Here is an 18,656-nt window from a genome sequence, read left to right as displayed (position 1 = left end):
GACCGGATACCTGTCAGCGATGGTGGCAATGATAAGCCGACGGTAGTCTCCGCAAGGGCGCCAGCCACCATCTGCCTTGGGGACCATATGGAGCGGGGATGCCCACGGGCGGTCTGAGCGGCGCACAATACCCAGGGACTCCATACGGCGGAACTCCTCCCGAGCGAGACGGAGCTTGTCCGGTGGAAGACGCCGTGCCCGGGCGTGCAGGGGCGGGCCAGTGGTGGGAATGTGATGCTCCACCCCGTGCTTCGGGGCGGAGGAGTGGAACCGGGGGTCGAGGATTTCGGGGAACTCAGCCAGAATGCGCGAGAACTGGTCCAAGGACGACAGGTGCCCATCCGGCAGCCCGACCGGGTCACCCACGCAGAGGGAAACAGCCTGCAATGTGACGGAGTGTACCAAACGCTGCCTCTTGACGTCCATCCGCAGTGATGAATGGCCATGAGAAGTGGCCCTCTCCGAAGTTGAGGGAGAGCGTGCGCACCCCATACGAGCGGATTGGAGTCCCGTTTGCCGCGGCAAGAAGTGGGCCGCGTTTACCACAGCGGAGGTCATCACTCGAAGGGGGAAGAACGCTCACCTTAGTCCCTGTGTTCACAAGGAAACGAGCCCCGGTGCGGCGATCCCACACAAACACGCGATGAATCTGGCCGGCCGCCGAAGCAATCACTGATGGCCGGCCCCTGCGTTTCCCGGGAACGAGCAGGGCTGCCGACATCGACGGGCTGAAGGGCCCCAGCGCTGGTGAAAGTAGCACCAGCCCCCTCTGCTGGCGTCTATGGAAACGGGCGGCTGTGCGGGCCGATCCGACTACCAGTGACCTCCGGTGGCGTGCGGACGAACTGCCGGCAGGCTGCACCGGAAAGACGTGCTGCCGACCGGGTGTGCCATTGCTGCCAGGTCCCGCCGCGAAGGACGTCGTGGAGCGGTGGATACGCGGGCGATCGAGGCACCGACCTGCGGATCATCATCAGTCATCGGAGGGACTTCCAGCGCGTCGAGGGCCAGCTGATGGGCCATCCAGAGTTCATCGGCGCGCTTGCCCACCGCCTGCATGTTGGTGAACGGGTCATTGATGAACTGCTGGCGGAGATCAGACGGCAGCTGTTGCAGGTACGAATGTTTAAATAAAAAGCAGGGCTCGTGGTCGCCCATCAGCGCCAGCATATCGCCCAGAAGTACCGACGGGCCGGTCATCTGTAGGATCTGGGTCGTCCGCTCGGCCTCGCTGAGGCTGAACCTTCGCAGGAGAAAGGCCTTGAGGCCCTCATACTTATTACCCGCTGGGGGAGGTGCAGAGGAAAGGTCGGACCCGTCGCGCGGTGGCCTGGTCGAGGGCGCCGATAACATAAAAGTACTTGGTGGTGTCGACTGTCACACCCCGCAGTGCAAACTGCGCCTCGGCCTGGTCAAACCAGAAATCAGGGGCATCGGTCCAAAGGGGAGGCAACTTCAACGCCACAGCGTGGAGAGCGGCGCGGACGGCAGGGTCAACGGGGTGGGGTCCGGCAGGGTCCAGAGGCGGCTGACCGGTAGGGCTGGGTAGTGCGTGTTGAGGAGCGGTCGGGTACATCGCGACTTGCGAGGAAATGTCGAGGGTCACCAGTGTAGTGGGTCTGGACGCAGCAGGAATCAGGCAAGACGCCAGGTAAGGTTTAACAGTAATTTTAATGTAGCATCAGAACATTCACTCTCTTCAGTTACCCGCACGAGTTCACTCTAGCCCCTTCAGGCAAACCCTGTAGCTCCAGACCGCTCCCCAGCCCTGTCCACTCCGTGCCGAGGGGGATGACCCAGGGAGTGGCCTAATCCCCGGGCACCGCCACACAATGGTGCTTCTTTAATCACGTGTACTAAATTACAGTGGGATTCATTTTCTCCATACCGATCAGTTAGATATTGCCCTACATAATAGGGCGGTACGGTGGCACAGCGGTAGATTTGCTGCCTTACAGCTCTTGCAGCATCGGAGACCCGGGTTCGATCCCGACTACGGGTGCTGTCTGTCCGGAGTTTGTACTTTCTCCCCGTGACCGCGTGGGTTTTCTCCGAGATCTGATGGCAATCGCAACTGAATAATTAAATGTAGAAAACGGGCTAAGAAATGGCATGAATGAAACTTACCAAGCACAAACGCAGTCACATAGTTTGAAATCTCACCAATGCCTCTCAATAAATTAATCAGGCAGAAGATTTCCCAGCTGGGTGATAATGTGAGAAGAAGATTGAATAAAACCTGTACCGCCATAGTTCCAAACAAAACAATCTTTCTCCCAAACCTAAAAAACGGAATAAAAATTTCCATTATATACGATTACTGCACGATTACTGACAAAAGTATCCACATAAACATATGCATGTATTTAAACAATCTAAATCACACATTTAGTTTAGTTTAGAGATACAGCATGGAAACAGGCCCTTCGGTCCACCAAGTTCATGCTGACCAGCAATCCCCATACATTAGTTTTATCCAACACACTGGGGACAATTTACTGAAGCCAATTAACTTACAAACCTGCACGTCTCTGGAGTGTCGTAGGAAACTGGAGCACTTGGCGAAAACGCACGCAGACAAGGGAAGAACGTACAAACTCCATGCTGACAACATCCATAGTCAGGATCGTTCCCGGGTCTTTGGCACTGTAATGTAGCAACTCTAACGCTGTGCCACTGTGCCACCCCCAAGATTTGTTCATTCAATATATATTCTCTACAGGTGTACAATAGAGAGCATGTTGATTGGTTGCATCATGGCCTGGTTTGGCAACTTGAATGCCCAGGAGTGAAGAAGACTGCAAATCTTGTGAACACTGCCCAGTCCATCAAGGGGTCTGATCTCATCATCATCAAAGGGATTTACTGGATCAGAGACCCACACCCACACTCTCATTTCACACCTGCCATCAGGAAAAAGGTACAGGACCCTGAAAACTGCAACTTCCAGGTGCAGGAGAAGTTTTGTCCCTACTGCCATCTATATACTAAACTCTCATTTGTTTGTTTGTTTGTTCCTGAACTGCAGCCAAAACGGTACACGTTAGCGTGACAATTTTAGGCCCACCTTACTCACCGTCGTCCCTTTGGTGCTAATGGAAGAAGTTTCATTGAAATCGGTGTTATATTTTAAAAGTTATTCACATCTGGCACTGTGGTACTCTGGTGTCAGGACAGCAGTCTCCTCTTGAATGTCACAAAAACTAAGGAGCTGATTGTGGACTTTAGAAGGGCTCAACATCCGAGGACGTACACGCCACTGGAGATAAATGGGATTACTGTGGATAGGGTGAACAGCTTTAAATACCTGGGAGTCCACATCATAGAGGATCTGACATGGACAACACACATTGCCACACTGGTGAGTAAGGCAACACAGCGCCTTTACCACCTGAGACAGCTGAGGAAATTCAGAGTCTCTCTAAGGATAGAAACATAGAAAAACAGGTGCAGGAGTAGGCCATTCGGCCCTTCGAGCCTGCACCGCCATTCAATATGATCATGGCTGATCATCCAACTCAGTATCCTGTACCTGCCTTCTCTCCATACCCCCGATCCCTTTAGCCACAAGGGCCACATCTAACTCCCTCTTAAATATAGCCAATGAACTGGCCTCAACTACCTCCTGTGGCAGAGAATTAAACAGATTCACCACTCTGTGTGAAAAAAAACTTTCTCATCTCGGTTCTAAAAGACTTCCCCCTTATCCTTAAACTGTGACCCCTTGTTCTGGACTTCCCCAACATCGGGAACAATCTTCCTGCATCTAGCCTGTCCAACCCCTTAAGAATTTTGTAAGTTTCTATAAGATCCCCCCTCAATCTTCTAAATTCCAGCGAGTACAAGCCGAGTCTATCCAGTCTTTCTTCATATGAAAGTCCTGCCATCCCAGGAATCAATCTGGTGAACCTTCTCTGTACTCCCTCTATGGCAAGAATGTCTTTCCTCAGATTAGGAGACCAAAACTGTACGCAATACTCCAGGTGTGGTCTCACCAATGCCCTGTACAACTGCAGCAGAACCTCCCTGCTCCTATACTCAAATCCCCTCGCTATGAATGCCAACATACCATTCGCTTTCTTCACTGCCTGCTGCACCTGCATGCTTACTTTCAATGACTGGTGTACCACGACACCCAGGTCTCGTTGCATCTCCCCTTTTCCTAATCGGCCACCATTCAGATAATAGTCTGCTTTCCTGTTCTTGCCACCAAAGTGGATAACCTCACATTTATCCACATTATACTGCATCTGCCATGCATTTGCCCACTCACCTAACCTATCCAGGTCACCTTGCAGCCTCCTAGCATCCTCCTCACAACTAACACTGCCCCCCAACTTCGTGTCATCCGCAAACTTGGAGATGTTGCATTCAATTCCATCGTCCAAATCATTAATATATATTGTAAATAGCTGGGGTCCCAGCACTGAGCCTTGCGGTACCCCACTAGTCACTGCCTGCCATTCTGAAAAGGACCCGTTTATTCCTACTCTTTGCTTCCTGTCTGCCAGCCAGTTCTCTATCCACATCAATACTGAACCCACAATACTGTGTGCTTTAAGTTTGCATACTAATCTCTTATGTGGGACCTTGTCGAAAGCCTTCTGGAAGTCCAGATATAACACATCCACTGGTTCTCCCTTATCCACTCAAGGATCCTTCAGTGCTTCTGTGGAGATCTGTCCTTTTCCTTTGTTTCAGCCACTATATTCTGCATAAGCTTTGCAGCATTGTGTGCTAGGCTCATGCTAGAGGCTCTCTCACTTTCTTTCCCACACCTGTTTGAGGCTACGTAATCACAAAAATGCTGAGCTTGCTAAAGCTAGTAGTAATCAGTAGCCCTAGACCGCAGAATGTTCCAGCTCGTCTTCAGGAGACAAAAACACAAATGTATAAAGAACATAAACCATAAACACCACACCAACTAAAAACCTTGAACAATAGCATGTTAGGACCTTATATGGGAAAACTGACTTTGTTCCAACTCTCAGCCGTATAAGGGAAAACGGACTTAATTCCAATATTGATTGGTTGTACTAATTGTAAATAACTGTATTCTGCGGTTTGGGGGATAAAAGGGGCTTCATTCTAGGGGCTGGTGTGACATGTTTCCACTGGCCCCGGAGTCCGCAACTCTGTGTGTGCTTTTAGAAACTTGTCCGAGGTATCTCTAATAAAGGAAAGGTAATGACTGTGCCGTTTCTGATTATTGTCATCCAACTGACTGGGAACGCGAAGTCGAACTCGACACTTCTACCATGATCACATTGAATGGCGGTGCTGGCTCGAAGGGACGAATGGCCTCCTCCTGCACATATTGTCTATTGTCTACTCTGGGGCCGTAGAAAGCATCTTGTCCGGCAACATCTCAATCTGGTTTGGGAACAGCTCTGCCCAGGACAGGAAGGCTCTGCGGAGAGTAGTGCGTTCGACTGAACACACTTTAGGAACTACACTCGCCCCCCTGCAGGACCTATACATCAGGAGGTGCAGATCCAGAGGCAGCAACATTATGGGGGACCCCTACCACCCCAGCAACGGACTGTTCCAGCTGCTACGGTCAGGCAAATGCCTCCGCTGTCACGCTGTGAAAACAGAGAGGACGAGAGGGCGGCACGGTAGCGCAGCGGTAGAGTTGCTGCTTTACAGCGAATGCAGCGCCGGAGACTCAGGTTCGATCCTGACTACGGGTGCTGTACTGTAAGGAGTTTGTACGTTCTCCCCGTGACCTGCGTGGGTTTTCTCCGAGATCTTCGGTTTCCTCCCACACTCCAAAGACGTACAGGTATGTAGGTTAATTGACTGGGTAAATGTAAAAATTGTCCCTAGTGTGTGTAGGATAGTGTTAATAGTGTTACTGTGCGGGGATCGCTGGGCGGCGCGGACTTGGTGGGCCGAAAAGGCCTGTTTCCGCGCTGTATATATGAAATGAAATGAAAGAGACGGAGTTTCTTCCCACTAATTTACTGTATTCATTAATTTTTTTTGTGTTGTGTCTTTAAAAAAAAAAAAAATCTATTCTGTTTTGTAGTTTTAGCACAATCTGCAGGCATTGCCACTTTCATTTCACTGCACATCTTGTATGTATGTATACGTGACAAATAAAGTAGACTTGACTTGATTTTAAAGTTTTTTTTAAACCATGCATCCTCGGTTGGGGCCTGTTGATCTGACAGGTGAGACAGGTGGGACACAAGAGACTCACGCACAGAGATTGTGGGTGGATGGGCTTGTATTTGGTTGTCAATCATGTCAAAGTTTAACGGGTATCGGGAGTGAGAGAGCACCAATGTGAGTAAACTGCTAGTTGTATTGCTTAACGCGGCCGGCCAGAAGTGGAATGGACGGGGAAGGGAGGAGGGGGGTGTTATGGGGTGCTGTGTTGGTGAGATATGACTGAAGAGCGTGGGTGAGCGCAGTGCGTGGAATGCTACCAGGTTGTTGCTCTGTGTCAGGGCTCCTGTGAGCCGATCAGTCAGTCCCGGGCGCTGTCTGTGGGTCTGGGGACGGTGAGGTGCGGGTAAGCGGCACCGAGAGCCTAGCCGTGGGGACTCTGCTCTTGCTCTTGCACTCTGCGGTGTGGGGGGGTGGGGGGTAGGGGTGTTGGGTAGGGTGACCTCCCGCTGAAACCGGACAAAACCAGACCCGGGCTGAGAGAGGGGCTGACTGAAACCCAGGGGAGGGGGAGGAGGAAGGGAGCTGGGGGGAGAAGGAGGGTGAGAGGGAAGGGGGGAGGTAGGGGTGGAGGGAGGGAGGAAGGGAGGGAGGAAGGGAGGGAGGAAGGGAGGGAGGGAGGTGGAGGGGGGAGGAGGGGGAGGGGAGGGGGGAGGGGAGGGGGGAGGGGAGGAGGGGGAGGGGAGGGGGGGAGGGGAGGGAGGGGAGGGGGGGAGGAGGGGAGGAGGGGGAGGAGGGGGAGGGGAGGGGGGAGGGGAGGGGAGGAGGAGGGGGAGGGAAGGGGAGGAGGGAAGGGGGGGAGGGGAGGGGGGGAGGAGGGGGAGGGGAGGGGAGGGGAGGGGGTGGAGGGGAGGGAGGGAGGGGGAGGAGTGGAGGGGGACGGTGTGGAGGAGGGGAGGGAGGGGGAGAGGAGGGTGTGGGAGGTGGGGTGGGGGAGTTAGGGGGTGTAGGAGGGGAGGGAGGGGAGGGGGGAAGGAGAGTAGGGAGAGGGTAGGAAGGAAGGGAAGGGGGAATGAGAGGGGGCGGAGGAGTGGGGGGGAGAGGGTGCTGCACCAATGCAGGAGAGGCAAACCTCTATGGGGGAGAGGGAGTGAGGAGGGGGGGGGAGGAGGGAAGAGGTAGGGAGGGGTAGGGGGGAATGGGAGGGGGAGGAGGGAAGGGGAGGGTGGGAGTGGGGGGAGTGTGGTGGAGGAGGAGAGGGGTGCGAGAGGAGGGAAGGGGTAGGGAGGAGGGGGGAAAGGGAAAGGGAGGAGGGGAGGGTAGGAGTGGGGGGAGAGGGGAGGGGGCGGAGAGGGTGCTGCACCACTGCAGGAGTGGCAAACCTAGGGGGAGAGGGAGGGGGAAGGGGACGAGGGAGGGGAGAGCGGGCAGGGGGAGGGAGAGAGGTTGGGGAGGGGGAGGGGCGAGTGGGGTGGGGGGGCGAGGGGAGTGGGGGAGGAGAGGGTGCTGCACCGATGTAGAAGAGGCAACCGTCGGGGGGGAGAGGGGGAGGAAGGGTGGAGGGGAGATTGGGGGGAGGGGCAGAGCTGGGTGGGTGGGGGAGGGAGGTGGTGGAGGGAAGAGAGGGGGAAGGGTGGGAGGGCAGAGGAGGGGAGGGAGCGGGAGAGGAGGGGTGGGTCGGAAGAGGGGTGTGGAGGGAGGGGGAAGGTTGGAGGGAGAGGGGGCTGAGGGAGGGTAGAGTGGAAGGGGAGTGGGCGAGAAGAGGGTGCTACACCAATGCAGGAGAGACAACCCTAGGGGGGGAGGGAGGGAGGGAGGGGAGGGGAAGGGAGGCGAGGTGGGGGGGAGGGAGGAGGGGAGGGGGGGGGAAGAGAGGGTGCTGCACCAATGCAGGAGTGGTTTGGGCCCAACGTGCCCATTTGGTCTAGTCAGGCTATCAAACACCACAATCTCAAATAAGCTCTGAACTCCATAGACTTATTGTTATTATTGCACTATTATGGGGATTGTGTGTGTGTGTGTTTCTTTCTCTTGTTTATTATATGTTTGACTAATCTTCTTGAATTTTTTGAAGAAGTTACCAGGGAAATTGATAAGGGCAAGGCTGTGGATGTTGTCTATATGGACTTCAATAAGGCATTTGACAAGGTTCCACATGGAAGGTTGATTAAGAAGGTTAAATCATTGGGTATTAATAGTGAGGTTGCAAGATGGATTCAACAATGGCTGAATGGGAGATACCAGAGGGTAATGGTTGACAATTGTATGTCAGGTTGGAGGCCAGTGTCTAGTGGAGTGCCCCAGGGATCTGTGTTGGGTCCACTGTTGTTTGTCATTTACATTAATGATCTGGATGATGGTGTGGCAAATTGGATTAGTAAATATGCAGATGATACTAAGATAGGTGGTGTAGTTAGTAATGAAGTAGAGTTTCAAAGTCTACAGAGAGACTTGGGCCTTTTGGAAGGGTGGGCTGAAAGATGGCAGATGGAGTTTAATGCTGATAAGTGTGAGGTGCGGCATTTTGGTAGGACAAATCAAAATAGGACGTACAGGGTAAATGGTAGGGAATTGAGGAATGCAGTGGAACAGAGGGATCTGGGAATAACTGTGCATTGTTCCCTGAAGGTGGAATCTCATGTGGATAGGGTGGTGAAGAAGGCATTTGGTATGCTTGCCTTTATAAATCAGAGCATCGAGTATAGAAGTTGGGATGTGATGTTGAAACTGTACAGGGCATTGGTGAGGCCGAATCTGGAGTATGGTGTGCAGTTCTGGTCGCCAAATTATAGGAAAGATGTCGACAAAATGGAGAGGGTACAGAGGAGATTTACTAGAATGTTGCCTGGGTTTCAGCACTTAAGCTACAGAGAGAGGTTGAACAGGTTGGGTCTTTATTCTTTGGAGCGTAGAAGGTTGAGGGGGGACTTGATAGAGGTTTTTTAAATTTTGAGAGGGACGGACAGAGTTGACGTGGGTAGGCTTTTCCCTTTGAGAGTGGGGAAGATTCCAACAAGGGGACATAGCTTCAGAATTGAGGGACAAAAGTTTAGGGGTAACATGAGGGGTAACTTCTTTACTCAGAGGGTGGTGGCTGTATAGAATGGGCTTCCGGTGGGAGTGGTGGAGGCTGGCTTGATTTTATTATTTAAGAGTAAATTGGATAGGTATATGGATAAGAGGGGATTAGAGGGTTATGGTCTGAGTGCAGGTAGATGAGACTAGGTCGGCGTGGACTAGAAGGGCCGAACGGGCCTGTTTCCGTGCTGTAGTTGTTATATGGTTATATGGTTATATTGTTTACAGTCTACCATGTTTGCATATTCTGTTGAGCTGCTGCAAGTAACAATTTCATTGTTGTACCTGAGACATCCGACAATAAAACACTCTTGTCTCTTGTCTACATTAACATGCTTATTGGATAAACTTTCCCTCAGTTACATAAGTGAACCAGCATGTAGATAGAAACATATTGAATTACTCTAATACTTGGGAATGAGAGGCAGAGTCATGTTGTTGTACAGCATGGAAACTGACCATTCAGCCCGACTCGTCCATGCCAACCAAATTGTCTATCTGGTCTCATCCCATTTACCTGCAATTGGCCCATATCCCTCTCCACCTTACTTATCTATTTACCCATCAAAACGCTTTTTAAACAAAACTATTGTATCAGTCTATTCCACATATGAAAACAGCTCGTCCCACATACTAACAACTATCTGAGCAAAAAAAGTTATTCCTCAAGTCTTCTTTAAGTCCTACGTCTCTCATCTTAAATCTACGCCTTCGAGTTTTTGTCACCCTAACCCTGGGAAAAAACTTATGATCATTCAGCTTATCCATGCCCCTCGTGATTTTATGATTCACTACAAGTTCACCCCTCAGTCTCCAACACTCCAGAGAAATGAGCTCTAGCTTTTCTTTGGATTAATGTAAAAGTCACCATCTTCTCAGACAGCCCCTTGTGGTTGTGCATGACTTACTTCCACAGATAGAAACAAATTGCTCGAGTAACTCAACAAGTCGGGAAGCATCACTGGAGAAAATAGATAGGTGACGTTTCAGGTCAGGACCCTTCTTCAGATTTGTTCAGATAGCCTGAAGAAGTTTCCTAATCTGAAACCATCACCTATCCATTTTCTCCAGAGATGCTGCCTGCCCCATGGAGTTAATCCAGCATTTCGTGTCTATCTTTGGTACAAACCAGCATCTGCAGTTCTTCATTTCTACATTCTGAAGAAGGGTTCCGACCTGAAACATCACATCCATTTTCTCCAGAAACGATGCCCGACCTGCTGAGTTACTCCAGCACTTTGTGATTATCTTTGGTATAAACCAGTATCTGCAGTTCCTTTTTATTCCATTGGGACTTACTTCCACTCTGGTTTTGTGGATTCCAGGGTGCCTAATGAAGCCAAAGGGGGAATTGTAGGCTCTTCCATGGACTGGGCCATGAGTCTGTAGGTTGTGGAATTCACAGTTCCTCCCCCATTGAAGCAGTTAATTTAATTTAGTTTAGAGATACAGCACGGAAACAGGCCCTTCGGCCCACTGAGTCCGCGCCGACCAACGATCCCCGCACATTAACACAATCTACACCCACTAGGGACAATTTTACACGTCTATGGAATGTAGGAGGAAACTGAAAATATCTAAGAAAACCTTCGCAAGTCACGGGGAGAACGGACAAACTCCATACAGACAGCACCCGGGTCGATCCTTGGTCTCTGGCGCTGCTTTCACTGTAAGGAAGCAACTCCACCGCTGCGCCACAGTGCCGCCCACCAGGCTCTCAACACCATCTGTAAAGCTGCTGCATGAGGGATCAGGCTGCCGAGTGGCTGAGTTGTCCACTTAATAAAGAGAATTCTAATGAGGACAATTGGTCAGATATGTCCTTCCAAAAAGCGGGATGATTTTTACGATGGGTTAATGGCCGGTTCATCACATAGTGAGAGGTTAAAACTACGCTGCAGTTATCTGAATGTGAGCAAATATGTCCAGGCTTGAAGATGTATCTATTCCCCAAAACATGTAGGTTTACATTCCACAGACCGCAGTTCTGGTTTAGGCTTTAGACTTTAAAGACACGGTGCGGAAACAGGCCATTCGGCCCACCAGGACCGCACCGACCAGTGATTATTGGAATCCAATTAGACATGTAAATAGAAAGGACAGGTTTAGAGGTATTCTAGACCAAATGGACCCTTTGCATTGGTGCAGCACCCTCTCCTCCCCACTCCCTTCTCCCCCCACTCCCCACCTCCCCCTCCACTCTCTCCCACCCCGCTCGCCCCCTACACCTCCCTTTGCCCCCCTTCCCCCCTCCCTCCCAGCCACCCTCCCCCTGCCTCTCTCCTCCCTCCCTCCCTCCCCAACCCCTCACCTCCTCCCTCCCCTCTCCCTCCCTCTCACTCCCTCCCTCCCTCCCCCTCCCCCTCCCTCCCTCATTCCCCCCTCACCCCTTCTGCCCCTCTCCGCCCTTCCCCTATCCCCCTCCCCCTAGGGTTGCCTCTCCTGCATTGGTGAAGCACCCTCTCCTCCCCCACTCTCCCTCCCCTCTCCTCTCCCCTCCGTGCCCTCCTCCCCCCTCCCCCCTCCTCCAACGCCTCACTCCCCCACCCCCTGTCCTCCCCCTCCATCCCTCCAACCTCCCTCCCCCCGCTCCCCTCGTCCCTCCCTCCCCATCCCCCCCCCCCCCCCTGCCTCCCCTTCTCTCTTCCCCCCCCTTCTCCCCTTCTCCCCCCTAGGGCCGCCTCTCCTGCATTGGTGCAGCACCCTCTCCTCCCCCACTCCCCTCGCTCCCCCTCCCCTCCCATCCTCACCCCCTCCCTCCCTCCTCCTCGCCCCCCTCCTCCCTCCCTCCCCCTCCCCTCTTCCCTCCACCACCCGGTTGGAGCGGTTGGTGCAGCGTCCGGGCGGTATGTTTAAAAACCGAGCGCGGGGCTTTGTTCACACGGCGGCCCAGGAGCGGTTGGAACGGTTGGTGCAGCGTCCGGGCGGTTGGTTTACAAACGTTCCATCTCACTTCAAAAGAAGTGGACTGGAGGAAGCCGCTGATTGGTGGAAGCGGACTAGAGGAAGCAGCTGATTGCAGCTCCTGGCAGATTGAACGGTTGGAGCTGCGGTTGGACTCATACTGGAGCATCCACGATGCTGAGAAGGTCGTGAATAGCACGTACAGTGAGTTGGCCACACCGCAGGTAAAGGTTAAGCGGACAGAAAGGGAACGGGTGGCCACTAGCCAGCGTAGCAGTAGGCAGGTAGTGCAGGAGTCCCCTGCGGTCATCTCCCTCCTAAACAGATATGCCATTTTGGATACTGTTGGGGGAGATGGCTCATCAGGGGAAGGCAGCAGCAGCCAAGTTCATGGCACCGTGGGTGGCTCTGTGGCAAAAGAGGGGAGGAAAAAGAGTGGGAGGGCTATAGTAATAGGAGATTCAATTGTAAGGGGAATAGATAGGCGTTTCTGCGGCCGCAAACGAGACTCTAGGATGGTATATTGCCTCCCTGGTGCAAGGGTCAGGGATGTCTCTGAGCGGCTGCAGAACATTCTGGAGGGGGAGGGTGAACAGCCAGTTGTCGTGGTGCATATTGGCACCAACGATATAGGTAAAAAACGGGATGAGGTTCTACAAGGTGAATTTAGGGAGCTAGGAGATAATCTCTGGATTACTACCAGTGCCACGTGCTAGTCAGAGTAGAAATAGGAGGATATTTCAGATGAATACGTGGCTTGAAAAATGGTGCAATGGGGAGTGATTCAAATTTCAAAGAAATTGGAACCAGTTCTGGGAGAGGTGGGGCCAGTACAAACAGGACGGTCTGCACCTGAGCTGGAATGGAATCAATGTCCTTGGGGGAGTGTTTGCTAGTGCTGTCAGGGAGGATTTAAACTAATGTGGCGGGGGATGGGAGCATGAGCAGAGAGACAGAGGGGTGTAAAATTAGGGTAGAAGCAATAGGTAGCAAGGTGAAAAGTAAAAGTGTCAGGCAGACAAATCCAGGGCAAAAATCAAAAAGGGCCACTTTTCAACATAATTGTATGTGGTAAGAGTGTTGTAAAAACAAGCCTGAAGGCTTTGTGTCTCAATGCAAGGAGCATTCGGAATAAGGTGGATGAGTTGAATGTGCAGATAGTTATTAATGAATATGATATTGTTGGGATTACGGAGACATGGCTCCAGGGTGACCAAGGCTGGGAGCTGAACATCCAGGGATATTCAATATTCAGGAGGGATAGACAGAAAGGAAAAGGAGGTGGGGTAGCGTTGCTGGTTAGAGAGGAGAATAACGCAATAGAAAGGAAGGACATTAGCTTGGAGGATGTGGAATCGATATGGGTAGAGCTGCGAAACACTAAGGGGCAGAAAACGCTAGTGGGAGTTGTGTACAGGCCACCTAACAGTAGTAGTAGAGTTGGGGATGGCATCAAACAGGAAATTAGAAATGCGTGCAACAAAGGTAAAACAGTTATAATGGGTGACTTCAATCTACATATAGATTGGGTGAATCAAATTGGCAGAGGTGCTGAGGAAGAAGATTTCTTGGAATGTATACGGGATAGTTTTCTAAGCCAACATGTAGAGGAACCAACGAGAGAGCAGGCTATTCTAGACTGGGTATTGAGTAATGAGGAAGGGTTAGTTAGCAGTCTTGATGTGCATGGCCCCTTGGGCAAGAGTGACCATAATATGGTTGAGTTCTTCATTAGGATGGAGAGTGACTTAGTTAATTCAGAAACAACGGTTCTGAACTTAAGGAAAGGTAACTTTGAGGGCATGAGACGTGAATTGGCCAAGATAGACTGGCAATTGATTCTTAAAGGGTTGATGATGGATATGCAATGGAAGGCATTTAAAGACCACATGGATGAACTACTACAATTGTTCATCCCAGTTTGGCAAAAGAATAAATCAGGGAAGGTAGTGCATCCGTGGCTAACAAGGGAGATTAGGGATAGTATCAAAACAAAAGATGAAGCATACAAATTAGCAAGAAAAAGCAGCCTACCAGAGAACTGGGAGAAATTCAGAGTCCAGCAGAGGAGGACAAAGGGCTTAATTAGGAAAGGGAAAATAGATTATGAAAGAAAACTGGCAGGGAACATAAAAACTGACTGCAAAAGCTTTTATAGATATGTGAAGAGAAAAAGATTAGTTAAAACAAATGTAGGTCCCTTGCAGTCAGAAACAGGTGAATTGATCATGGGGAAGAAGGACATGGCAGACTAATTGAATAACTACTTTGGTTCTGTCTTCACTAAGGAAGACATAAATAATCTGCCGGAAATAGCAGGGGAACGGGGGTCAAATGAGATGGAGGAACTGAGTGAAATCCAGGTTAGTCGGGAAGTGGTGTTAGGTAAATTGAATGGATTAAAGGCCGATAAATCCCCAGGGCCAGATAGGCTGCATCCCAGAGTGCTTAAGGAGGTAGCCCCAGAAATAGTGTATGCATTAGTGATAATTTTTCAAAACTCTTTGGATTCTGGAGTAGTTCCTGAGGATTGGAGGGTAGCTAATGTAACCCCACTTTTCAAAAAGGGAGGGAGAGAGAAAACGGGGAATTACAGACCAGTTAGCCTAACATCGGTAGTGGGAGAAATGCTAGAGTCAGTTATTAAAGATGGGATAGCAGCACATTTGGAAAGTGGTGAAATCATTGGACAAAGTCAGCATGGATTTATGAAAGGTAAATCATGTCTGACGAATCTTATAGAATTTTTCGAGGATGTAACTAGTAGAGTGGATAAGGGAGAACCAGTGGATGTGTTATATCTGGAGTTCCAGAAGGCTTTCGACAAGGTCCCACATAAGAGATTAGTATGCAAACTTAAAGCACATGGTATTGTGGGTTCAGTATTGATGTGGATAGAGAACCGGCTGGCAGACAGGAAGCAAAGAGTAGGAATAAACGGGTCCTTTTCAGAATGGCAGGCAGTGACTAGTGGGGTACTGCAAGGCTCAGTGCTGGGACCCCAGCTATTTACAATATATATTAATGATTTGGACGAGGGAATTGAATGCAACATCTCCAAGTTTGCGGATGACACGAAGCTCAAGAGAGAGCTAGATAGAGCTCTTAAGGATAGCGGAGTCAGGGGGTATGGGGAGAAAGCAGGAATGGGGTACTGATTGAGAATGATCAGCCATGATCACATTGAATGGCGGTGCTGGCTCGAAGGGCCGAATGGCCTACTCCTGCACCTATTGTCTATTGTCTATTGGGGGGCAGTGTTAGCTGTGAGGAGGATGCTAGGAGGCTGCAACGTGACTTGGATAGGTTAGGTGAGTGGGCAAAGGCATGGCAGATGCAGTATAATGTGGATAAATGTGAGGTTATCCACTTTGGTGGCAAGAACAGGTAAGCAGACTATTATCTGAATGGTGGCCGATTAGGAGAAGGGGAGATGCAACGAGACCTGGGTGTCGTGGTACACCAGTCATTGAAAGTAGGCATGCAGGTGCAGCAGGCAGTGAAGAAAGCGAATGGTATGTTGGCATTCATAGCGAGGGGATTTGAGTATAGGAGCAGGGAGGTTCTGCTGCAGTTGTACACGGCATTGGTGAGACCACACCTGGAGTATTGCGTACAGTTTTGGTCTCCTAATCTGAGGAAAGACATTCTTGCCATAGAGGGAGTACAGAGAAGGTTCACCAGATTGATTCCTGGGATGGCAGGACTTTCATATGAAGAAAGACTGGATAGACTCGGCTTGTACTCGCTGGAATGTAGAAGATTGAGGGGGGATCTTATAGAAACTTACAAAATTCTTAAGGGGTTGGACAGGCTAGATGCAGTAAGATTGTTCCCGATGTTGGGGAAGTCCAGAACAAGGGATCACAGTATAAGGATAAGGGGGAAGTCTTTTAGGACCGAGATGAGAACGTTTTTTTTCACACATAGAGTGGTGAATCTGTGGAATTCTCTGCCACAGAAGGTAGTTGAGGCCAGTTCATTGGCTATATTTAAGAGGGAGTTAGATGTGGCCCTTGTGGCTAAAGGGATCGGGGGCATGGAGAGAAGGCAGGTACGGGATACTGAGTTGGATGATCAGCCATGATTATATTGAATGGCGGTGCAGGCTCGAAGGGCCGAATGGCCTACTCCTGCACCTATTTTCTATGTTTCTATGAATCCGGCGGCCATCTTACATAAATAAAGGCATGGATCCAGCAGCCATCTTACCGAAGTATCAGATCAACTGCGCATGCGTGGTTTTTCTTAGACTTCAAAATGTGAATAACTTTAAGAATATAACACCGATTTCAATGAAACGTCTTCCATTAGCACCAAAGGGACGACGGTGAGTAAGGTGGGCCTAAAATTGTCATGCTTCGTGTACCGTTTTGGCTGTAGTTCAGGGACAAACAAACAAACAAGAGTTCTAGTGTATAGATGGGCCAAACACGGGCAGGTAGGACGAGTGAAGATGGGACATGTTGGTCGGAGTGGGCAAGTTGGATGCAAGGGCATGTTTCCACACTTTGTGACTCTGTGACTATGACCGTACGAAGCCTATGTCTTGCCTTGGGGTACAAAAGTGATGGAGAAGATTTATGATGAATATATCTCTCCCAGTGAATACAAAGGAGAAAGCTCACCTGTCTGATATTACCCCAGAACCACCAGAACCTATCAGCACTCCGAAGAAGTACAGTGATGTAGTAAATGGTCCTTTCCATGTATCGTCACACACCAAGTCCCACTGAAATGCAAAAAGAAATCCAATTATCCAAATATATGCAAAAAAATCTGGAGTAACATAGTGGAACAGGCAGCATATCTGAAGAGAAGGAATAGGTGATGTTTCGGGTCGAGACCATTCCTCAGACTGATAAAGTCTGTCTGAGGAAGGGTCTTGACCAGGGCCGTCTTAACGCATGGGCCTGATGGGCACTTGCCCGGGGCCCCACGAGCATAGGGGCCCCATTTTATCGACCATTTACATTTTTATTCCTGTGAGTAGTTGTCGCAGGGGCCCCAGTATACTGCTCTGCCCGGGGCCCATAATGCTGTAAAGGCGGCCCTGGTCTTGACCCGAAACGCCACCCATGTCAACTCTCCGAAGATTCTGCCTGTCCCGCTGAGTTACTCCAGCATTTGCGTTTATCTACAATTTAAACCTGCATCTGCAGTTCTTTTCTGCACGATCAACTATATGCTCTTATTATACAAAGTTGTGAGCAACATTTGACTACTTAATCAATTATTTTTACAGTCTTTACCATGGACATCTGACTCTTTACACAGAGTCATGGAGTCACAGAGTGACACAGTGTGGAAACAGGCCCTTCGGCTCAACTTGCTCACACTGGCCAACATGTCCCTGGTACTCTAGTCCCACCTGCCAGCATTTCCGCCATATCCCTCCAAACTTGTCCTATCCACGTACCTGTCGAACTGCTTCTTAAATGTTGGGAAGTCCCTGCCTCAACTACCTCCTCTGGCATCTTGTTCCATACATCCACCACCCTTTGTGTGAAAAGGTTACCCCTCAGATTCCTATTAAATCTTTTCCCCTTTACCTTAAACTTATGTCCTCTGATCCTCAATTCACCTTCACTGGGCAAGAGACTCTGTGCTTTTACCCGATCTATTCCTCTCATCATATTATACACATCTATAAGATCACCCCTCATCCTCCTGCGCTCTAAGGAATAGAGTCCCAGCCTACTCAACCTCTGCCTCCAGCTCAGACCCGCCGGTCCCAGCAACATCCTCGCAAATCTTCTCTGTCCCCTTTCCAGCTTGACAACATCTTTCCTGTAGCACAGTGCCAGAACTGAACACAATACTCCAAATGTGGCCTCACCAACGTCTTATACAACTGCAACATGTCCTCACCACTTCTATTCTCAATACCCTGGCTGATGAAGGCCAATGTGCCAAATACCTTTTTTGACTACCCGATACACCTGCAACTCCACCTTCAGTGAGCCATGCACCTGCACTCCTAGATCCCTCTGCTCCACAACACTCCCCAGAGCCCTACCATTCACTGTGTAGGTCCTACTCATGTTCGACTTCCTAAAATGCAACACCTCATATTTTTCTGCATTAAATTCCATCAACCATTCCTCAGCCCACTTGGCCAATTGATCAAGATCCTGCTGCAATTTTTCAAAACCATCTTCACTATCTTGCATCATCTGCAAACTTGTTCATCTTGCCGTATATGTACTCATCCAAATCATTGATATACTGTAGATGACAAACAGTAACGGGCCCAGCACCAAACCCTGAGGCACACCACTAGTCACAGTCCTCCAGTCCGAGAAGCAACATCCCGCCATCACCCTTTATTTCCTTCCACAAAGCCAATTTTCTATCCATTCAGCTATCTCTCCTTGGATCCCATGCGATCTAACCTTCCAGAGCAGCCTCCCACGAGGAACGTTGTTGAATGCTTTACTGAAGTCCACATATACATCTACAGCTCTGCCCTCATTAGTCAGGAAATGGTGTTGCGTAAACTGTTGGGACTGAAGGAGGATAAATCCCCCAGGGCTTGATGGTCTGCATCCCAGTGTACT

General features: G+C 50.2%; 1 protein-coding gene across 1 annotated transcript in view; it reads right to left on the bottom strand.

Annotated features, from left to right (window-relative positions):
* LOC144599813 (organic cation/carnitine transporter 2-like) overlaps positions 1-18,656 on the bottom strand; it is a 45,490-nt gene that overhangs the window by 23,578 nt on the left and 3,256 nt on the right. Inside the window, exons 2-3 of the mRNA XM_078411060.1 lie at positions 16,725-16,828; positions 2,128-2,282 (exon numbers count right to left, since the gene is read on the bottom strand). Of these exons, the coding sequence (XP_078267186.1) occupies positions 2,128-2,282; positions 16,725-16,828 (259 nt within the window). The remainder of the gene's footprint in view (positions 1-2,127; positions 2,283-16,724; positions 16,829-18,656) is intronic.

Source organism: Rhinoraja longicauda, chromosome 14 (assembly GCF_053455715.1).
Source record: "Rhinoraja longicauda isolate Sanriku21f chromosome 14, sRhiLon1.1, whole genome shotgun sequence".
NCBI lineage: Eukaryota > Metazoa > Chordata > Chondrichthyes > Rajiformes > Arhynchobatidae > Rhinoraja > Rhinoraja longicauda.
The sequence above is the reverse complement of the archived record's forward strand: the minus strand, read 5'-3'. Positions and strand labels throughout refer to the sequence as shown.